Consider the following 9,414-nt stretch of genomic DNA (forward strand, 5'->3'; position numbering starts at 1 on the left):
TAGTCATTTGCTGTGCTTGTGTATAAATAGGCATTACAACATTATGACCAATTTGTGCATTTTATTGCTGGAACTGATTTCACATCACATATATATTTTATGTATTGATCAAATAACTGTTCAAAATGTCTAGGTATTTATTAACAAAAGTAAAAGGTAACAAGCATGAAATCAAATACAGGATATCCCCCACTACAAGTCATTTGGGCTGCTCCAAGCACATCAAATAAAAAGCAAACTTAGCCAAAGGCACCTCTGGAATGAAAAATAGGATAAAATACTTTAGTGTTTCTTAACTAGCCCCCTATTAAAACCTATTAAAAAAGGTTTATAATATACTTTTGATTAGCTTTTCAATAGCCAGGCCGTCGTTGCCATACAGTCATTTGCAATATTACAGGCTATCTACACTTAATATTAAAATACAAAATCAGGGATTGTTAGACATCAGCACAGAAAGTTTGATTAGAAAAAGCATTTTTAAGCTATGTACGTCTTGACCTTCTGTGTAATGGCCCCACAACAAATTGGACATTTGATAAGCGTCTGTGAACATTCCTCACAGGTGGCCAGGTGACCGCACGGGATGAAAACAACGCAAGTATCTTTGTCCATACACACTTTGCACTGTTTTTCCCTCTGCAGTTTCCGTAGCGTTTCCATTGGGTCGTCATCTGAAAGACAAAAGAAAACACACATAAGACAATGTTTACTCATTATCAGAACATGATTTTACAGCAATCTTGAAAGCATTTTGTTTTGCTCTTTTTTTGTTATTGCCACTTTTTATTTTATTACCAAAAAAAATAACATTCGGTTAATTTGTACACAGTCCTATTTGAATAAGATGTTTTTCAAAGTTTACCTACTGTATTTAATTAAATTCCATTATATTGATCATTGCAAATTCATTGTACAGCGACATCCATTGTTAATGTTGACATAATATTGTGATACAGTATTGAGGATTTCCTGCCATTTCCACTCCACTTTCTGCCATCCTCTGTCAGTCTAAACCAGAGGTGGGCAATCTCGGTCCTCGAGGGCCGGAGTCCTGCAGGTTTTGTAGGTTTCTCACTTCCAACACAAGCTGATTCCAATCAACAGGATCATTATCAGGCTTATGCAGAGCTTGCTGATGAGCTGATCATATATCAGCTGTGTTGGAGAAGGGCAACACGCAAAACCTGCAGGACTGCGGCCCTTGATGCCCACCTCTGGTCTAAACCATAGGTGTCAAACTCCGGTCCTGGCGGGCCTTAGTTCTCCTGCAGGTGTTGGATATTTCCATTCTCCAACACAGCTGATATATGATCAGCTCATCAGCAAACTCTGCATAAGCCTGATAACGATCCTGCTGATTGGAATCAGCTTGTGTTGGAAGAGGGAAACCTCCAAAACCTGCAGGACTACAGCCCTCCAGGACCGGAGTTTGGCGCCAATGGACTCTAAACTAATGGAGTAGTGGTACAACTGCCTAACTTCTGTTCAGACAGCATGGACTCATTGGGTCTTTTTCGTGCGCCCTGTGGTTAACTAGTGATTGGTCCAGCATGGGCAGAGTCTGCATTTCAGCCAAAATCAGAATAAGAGCCGGCTTCCAGTGATCCTAACTAAACTGAATAAGATGTACAGAAGATTGATGGATGGAGGTATGGATGAAACCTAGTGCACACATATATTTACCATTTCTGGATGGCGTAAATCCATTTTGATGACTTGAGGTCTGAAAATAAACACGTGCATAGTTAGAAAATGAAAAAAAAAACACTTCTGATTATATACACTGCATATATTTTTATATTATAGCTTTCCAATAGTGTTCCCTCGTTACGTTGCAAAAATACCTGCAATTGGTGAAAATCGGCAAAGTAGTCAACTTTATTTTTGTTTACATTTATTATGTTTTAAGGCTGTAACACCCCCCACTTTATAACCTTTTCTCAGACAGGCATGAACATGTTCTTACATTTCACTCTTCTTTAAACATTCTCAATGTTCAAACCTTTATACATTTTAGGGCAGAGGCTGTGAAACGTGAACTACGTTATAGCGAGGGAACACTGTACACCATTTTCCACAACTCAGTAACTAGATTAACTTGCCAAAAATGTTTCTTGATGTGACTGGCTCTGGCAAAGTTAAAGTACCACTGATTGTCACACCCACCTAAGTGGGGCGAACTTTGTTCTCCGCATTTGACCCATCCCCCGAGGGAGCGGTGAGCAGCAGCAGGGGCTGCGCTCGGGAACCATTTGGTGATCTAACCCCCCAATACCAACCCTTAATGCTGAGTGTCAAGCAGGGCGGCAATGGGTCCCATTTTTATAGTCTTTGGTATGACCCCGGCCAGGGATTGAACCCACAACCTCACAGTCTCAGGGCAGACACTAACACTAGCTCACTGAGCTGGTAGTCCGCATGGGTAAAAAAATGCAAACTGAAGTATTTATATCATCCAATTCTAATTAATATAAGATCCTGCTTACAAATCTTCTCCTAATTAATCATCAGCCAAGGATTGGTTGTTTATTTATGAGTTCAAATTACTGCAATAAGAAATGTGATTTGCAAATTTTGTGTCAATTAAAAGGGTGGGCCTCAAGTATGGAAAAAGAAAGGGTCCGTGGTGGAGGTAATGTCGTAGCTTGAGCTTTCATGCCTGCTTCTGGAATGGGCTCACTAGTCAATATTGCTGATAAAACTCATGATGGTAGCAGCAGAATTAATTCTGAATTTTACAAAGCCATTTTGTCTGCATCCTAACTAATCGGGAGACGCTTCACATTATGTAAAAAGACAATGATGCACTGCCAACACAACAAAGGACTTTCATCAGGGGGTGAAAAAGTAGGGGGTTTCAAACTGGCCAAATCAATGACCGGACCTTAACCCAAGAGATGGATTTTACCTCCTGCAGAGGAGACTGAAGAGAGAAACCTCTAGAAACAAACAAACTAAAAGAGGCTGCAATAAAGGCCTGAAAAACATTTCTAATGAAAAAATGCAAAGGTCTGGTGAAATTTAATGGGTCACAGGCTTGATGCAGTTATTACAAGTAAGGGTTATGTCGCCAAATATTACGTGTTAATCACTAAGTTAATGTCTGTTCCAATACTTAATACTATTGCTCACTTTAAATATGGGTGGGTTCAAACTAGCGATGTCAAAGTTAAAGCGTTACCTAATTAATTAATCACAAAATATTATCGCATTAATCATGTATTAACGCAAATTAATCACACTATCAACTTTGACCGCATGTGATCTTTTAGCTCACAGCGGATGGTTATATTAAAGGGAGCACAGGTTGTGTTTGAGCAATAAACATGCTACATGCATTAAAGTAAAACATTTAATAAATGTTGTCATTTTACATTCAGAATATTTGTTCATGTCAAACTATTGGGGTCATTCTTTCCCCATTTTAAATTATGCAAGTAAATAACTGAGTAGAATAAGGGGAGGATGAGATTGTGCAGTGGATCAAAAAATGTTGACGATGTTCTCATAACATTTGGCGGGCAAAAAAAGTTGGTAAAAAGCTTTTTTAATTAGGTGATTAATCAAAATTCTAAGGTGTGATTAGTCTGATTTTAAAAAAATTATCAGCTCTACAGTAGTTAAAAAAAGGTGCCCTATCCCGAGCTGTTTAAAACATCAAAATGTACATACCATGAAATAAAAGATATATTCATCTTTTGATCTGAAAACCAAATGTCTTCAGTGTGTTTAACAGACTCAAAGCAATTGAGCGTGTGGTCAAGAAAAAACAATCCATGGTTGAACCTGAAAGAATATAATCTATTCAGGCCAGGTACCCGATTGACCTCATATTGATTTGCATTTTTTTCAAACAATAAAAATAGAAATAATAGAATAATAAAAAATCTTAAATGTTATACAAGTGTAAAAATAAGCCAGTATGTTTTTCTGTCACTTATGAGGCATATTTTTTAACAAAAAGTTTGGTCGGTTTACAAATTGGTGGACCTTTTGGGAAACGTCACAATTTTGAGTTCTATTGTATTACATGAAATTTACCAAATTTGAGTGGCAAAAAATGTAAAAATTGTAATCTTACAGCTTCATTTCGTTGAGGATCTTGTAGCTGGATGGTGTTGAGAAATTCTTGTCCTTTTTCTGCTAACAAGAAGCTGCATCTAGTTGAGAATTTAGAACATCTTGAGCCATGTTTGAACACCAACGTTATGTGATATGCATGTATGATACAATTTTTATTGTTACCCAGGATAACTTTTGGCATGTTCTTCCCATGGGTCTTCATCGGGCTGCCAGCCTTTTAGTCCTCCACCACAACGAAAGCACATCACCTTGTCTCCTGTCCCTACACACAAGCACACACCCAAAATAATTAAGAGTTCATTCAGAATATCATGACAATAAAAGTTAATCCAATGGAAACCCCAAAAGGAACAATGGCCCCCACTTGGAACAATTTGGAGTTCAACCAAAAAGCAAATATTTCTGGTTAAGTTAGATGATTGTTGAATTGGTCGATATTGCTGAAAAGTGTATCGCGATATAAGTATTTAATATCAGTCAATATAGTTTGGATTTATTATTTTTATCTAATCAAAATCAGAAAAAAATATCCAGAGGAAAATAAAATACCATTCAAAATATCTGGCAATGAAACAAATTTTGAAGCTATGTACACAGTTTTTGTGTACACTAAATGTTGTCATCCTATCACATGAATGAAATTGAAGACAGACAAAATGATGCTACTCCTCATTTAACCCATTAAGGCCGGGAGCCCGCGGACACATTTTGAACACTTTTGTAGAAAATAACACCCACACGTGTGGACTGGCTAACTGTATAGATTTGTGAGAAAATATTAGATTTACCGATTTGGGACATGGGAGGTTTTGGCCCAACGCCAGCGTTGTGTACATTATTTTTATGATGGCAAGTTAAGTGTTTAAAAATTGCAGGCCACATGTTTATTTATAATGTTTCAAGAAACAAAGTTGGATATGTTGAAGAGGTAAAGCCCCAGATTTATTTGCATTATTGTTGTATATGCTGTATTGTTGTATTTGTGATTTTTAACGCCACACTTGTGTGACAGAATTTTGTTGTCATGGTAAATGCTTACAAGACTGCGTGCCAAAGTATTAAGTTTACTCTTGTAATCGTAGTAGATAAACATTCATATTAACGAATGCTTCATCTTCCATTATATTAGAATGTTTTATGTATAATAGATCTGATTGTTAATTAGATTTAAGATTAGTTAATTGCTTGTGTTTGTTGAAAAACACATAAAGGAGGGAAAAAAATTGCAATTAGATTTACAGTGGTACCTCAGAATTTGTACATAATTCATTCCCGCGAAGTCCGAATTGTTCAACCGCCGAAACATTTTTTTCCCCAAGGAAATTATGAAAATGCAATTAATCAGTTCCCAAGATCCAAAAACAGAAAATTCCTATTTTAATTTCTGGGCATATATTTTTTTTTTACATTTACAGTAGAGTATTTAAACAATAAAAATACTATACCTTACCTGTTGTGGTGTGATGGCATCAGTGGATGATAAATGCTATGTTAATGCTAGCTTTAGTTCAGTGCTGAGTTTGTGTATTTTACATTGGGCATATTGTTAAGACTACTAAAAGGTCCTTGCGTGTGCTGTTTAACGTCAGGCACGTTGTTGTACAGCTAAGGGGGGTCCTCGTGCCAGTATTTACAGAAGTAGTCACAGTAGTTACAACTGCGTGATAATCTCCTTCCTAATTCCACTGCGGTTCATAGCACTGTATGTTTTTCTTTGCTGGTTTTCTTGGGCCCATGGCGAAGAAAATTGTCGTGGATAAATCAAAATGCACTCGCGAGTATGGAGCACCTCCGGGAGTATTCACGATCTGACTGGAAATGAGCAGTGCATTGTCTCAACTACAACTAACGTGAGCATTCGGCATTACTCGACTTCACTCGTTTACCCTTTTTCAAGGTATGCTCAGTTTAGCTTGCTTTGCTTCCGAAAATGAGTTTAAACTCAGAGGCATTTTTTACTCAGATTTTTTTGGTTGAAGTCCGAATTGTACAAGTTCCGAGACGTTCTAACTCTGAGGTTCCACTGTATTTTCCAAAATTGTTCAGCGACATCTGGAACCCTGGTGATGCTAATGTGGCATAGCAAATTAACAAGAAACAAGATCATTGAATTCAACCGAATAACATAACAGATTATGTTTGATTTAGGAGGTTCCATTGTACATGTGTTAATTGATGTTCCAATCAGGTGCATACACACCTGTGCTGTAGAAGCCAGCCCTTGCAAGTCGAGCATGGTCTACTGGGTGCTGGATCCCTGCAAAGCTGCGCAGCCTCTCTTCGAAACTTCCCATGGGGACGGGAATGTTTACTTGAGGTGGACCGCTACGATCCTCCTCTCCCGTACCTCCCTCGGATGGGATGTTGCCCACATCATGGCCAAGGATGAAGAAGCAGTAGGGAAAATGTTTGCCATGCTCACCCCAGGCTGTGTCTCCTACTTCCCAGCCACCTAGCATGCCACCGCAGCAAAAGCACTGAACCCGATCACCCTGTCCTACGTAGTAAAGGCCAGCTTGAGCCAGATCTCTTGGCGTCACAGGAACAGTGGGTGGCCAAGAGGAGAAGGTCTGACGTCTGGCCTCCTCCCTCCTCATATGAGGGACAATTGGGTAGGTGGATTCATCAACCACCTCCCCTGTTCTCAAACGATATTCCATGTCTTCGGCTTCTTCATTGTATCTGGAGCCGGTCAACTGTGAACTGTGCTGGAAATCGGTGCGATGGGTGCAGCTGAGGAACTTGCACACCGGAGAAAGCTAAAATTCAGATAAAATATGTTTAGGCAGATAACAAGAAAGGTGTGTGTTTCCATATTCCATGCCATCTTACCTCCTTATGCCTCTCTACAGGTGTGTCTCCCCTGCACCAGTTTTCCACCGTCACCTTACAGCTGAAACAACGGACGCGATCGCTGTAGCCGGTGTAGTAGAATCCGGCTCGGGCGAGTCGCTCTGCGGGCACCTGCTCAGCCAGATTGGAGCCGTTGAATGAATGGAGACGGTTGTTCATTAGGGAGAAGTCAACCCTGCAATCACTTTCTAGTCCGCCATCTTCTCTGAGGTCGGACATGATGGCAGCAGGCAGGGGATCTATTCCAAGATAGTAGAGAAGGAGAAAACAGACAAAATTAAATGAATGATCGTGACCTTCCCATTCACCCTTAATGATGAAAAAAAATCTCCCTATTTTTCACAACCCAAAGATGGAAAGTATGGCATAACGGTTAACCATAACCATTGTTTTGCAAAATGGCGCAGTAAGTTGGCAGTCGTCTTCAGGATTTTTCTTGTCACACTGTTTTGTCCTTCACGTGGACCCGTTGTGGAGTGGGACTGTTCTCAACTTCTCAGTACTTTGATCGTGACAATCCATTCTCTAGTGCTAGTTGGTTGCGCTTGTTCTGCAGCATGCTTCCACCAGCACTGATTTTGATGGTGGGAATGTTTCCTCTTTTTGACTGTTGTCGCTAGAGAGACGCATTTTTGCTCAGCGGAGATGTATCAAATATTCTATTGTCATCTGAAAATAGATTGTGCTGAATTAAAAAAAAAAAAAGTTCTTTACACTAACATTTCAATCAATACATTTTAGACCTGCTCAGAATCTGATACTGGCCTAGGTCTAGTGGTGTGTAGTATATACTGTAGTCCAAGAAGTGTACATGCGCAAAGATGTTGGGACATGACAAGTCCGTATGTGTGAGGGATGGGCAAGGCAAGTTTGCCTGCAGGCTCAGTACACACAACAGAACAGGGTGTATCACGCTGCCACCTAGCAACACAGACTAGTAACATTAATAGTTTTGTTTAATATGTAGAAGACACTACAAGAGAAAAAAAAGTGGATTATTGTTGCTCAAGTTTGGACTCTGTTATGTAAAACTGCACTGCATAATGTTGTGATTTATCATGAGATAAACTATGTTGCTACTCAACAAAAAATTGTAACCTCTTTAATGTTTTGATTTTTTTAAGCAACCGTCCATCTAGCTGTTTTATTTCATTCCAAAGAAGAGCGCAACACGTCATAGCTATCATTTCGTGCAGCGGCCACCAAGAATTCCACACCCTCCCCAAAAAATAAAATACAATAATTCTGACCACAACATCAGAACACAACTCACGCGGCTTTCAACAAGCTCGCAGTCACGCTCGTCTCTGGTCGTTTGAGGAAGTAACCGCTCCTCCTCACCACTTTGATGATCTGCGTCCTATTGCATTCTGGCAACGGTAATTCTTTTCGGGTATAAATTGTATGTGAAAAGTGAATGTAGCAAATTGTCTCTGCTTGTCCGAAAGGAAAATGAACAAATAAAAACAAAAAACAAGCAAACAAACACAGCATGTGGTCGATGGTTTTACGTATTACGAAAACATAAAACGCAGGCATTCTGTTTAGGACTCTGACCCGAATTGTAATGGAACAGCGAAATGTAATTTTGCAAAAAAGCTTTGTGCTAGCTGTAAACACGTAGCTAGCCTAAATATCTGAGCTATTCTACATGCGTTTAGTTTCACTTTTGTTTGCTAGAGTTTAAAATGTAAGTTCTTACCTTTATTTGTCCGGTTCCTCACGCTTCAATCCACCTTCAACTTCACTGTAGAGTTCTTCCCAGTAGTGACATAAAAGTGTATCGTATGACACGACTCTTTCCGGAAGTAGGTGTCATAAAGGACGTCTGTTGCGCAACACTTTATGCGCATCCCATGTGACCCATCAAGGAATGAAAGGGAATCAAGGAATGAAAGGGAATCAAGAGAGGCAAAACAAAAATGCTCGCTTGAGACTTTTTTTCTCAACTGAAAATGTTGGTTAACAGAGAGGCATGTTATTTTTATTTCAATTTCGGCTTTACCGCAAAGCCTTTACGTAACACAAGAAGCCCAAATTTGTGGTTACAAGTAGTACGTACTACCTGTCTAAAACTACGAACTAAAAGTGCAGCAAAGATCAAAGCACAAGTATACTTACTCAACTGCAATGGAGAATCCAGGTCCAGAAACTAAAAACCCTGCGACAGATTGGCTTTAGCCACAGGTGTTTCTACTTAACTGGCAGGTAAACGAACTCATAGAAGCACCTGTTGAGTAGAAGCATATGTGGCTAAAGTCAAACTGTTTCAGGGTTTGTTCTCTCTGGACCTGGATTCCCCAACCCTGAATAAAACAAAAAAATTGTCATGCTTGTGAACCTGGTATCTCAGGAACTGAAAAAAAACTCAGACCTGATGTGGAATTTCCGCTCAACAGATGTTTAACACCTCTTTATGTTGAAAGTCCCTGTAAAGTGAAAATGTCATACATTTGACACACCACAAAGAATTGT

General features: G+C 39.3%; 1 protein-coding gene across 1 annotated transcript; it reads right to left on the reverse strand.

Annotated features, from left to right (window-relative positions):
- Nucleotides 1-41: 41 nt before the first annotated feature.
- Nucleotides 42-9,219, reverse strand: xiap (X-linked inhibitor of apoptosis). The gene is made up of 8 exons (XM_077577085.1): nt 9,061-9,219; nt 8,642-8,780; nt 6,919-7,178; nt 6,287-6,845; nt 4,249-4,348; nt 4,085-4,163; nt 1,687-1,726; nt 42-674 (listed from the first exon to the last, which is right to left on the reverse strand). Exons 3-8 carry the CDS (start codon nt 7,156-7,158, stop codon nt 481-483), a joined length of 1,212 nt encoding a protein of 403 aa, XP_077433211.1. The 5' UTR covers nt 7,159-7,178; nt 8,642-8,780; nt 9,061-9,219; the 3' UTR covers nt 42-480.
- Nucleotides 9,220-9,414: the final 195 nt, after the last annotated feature.

The sequence above is a fragment of the Vanacampus margaritifer genome, chromosome 10 (assembly GCF_051991255.1).
Source record: "Vanacampus margaritifer isolate UIUO_Vmar chromosome 10, RoL_Vmar_1.0, whole genome shotgun sequence".
Taxonomy (NCBI): domain Eukaryota; kingdom Metazoa; phylum Chordata; class Actinopteri; order Syngnathiformes; family Syngnathidae; genus Vanacampus; species Vanacampus margaritifer.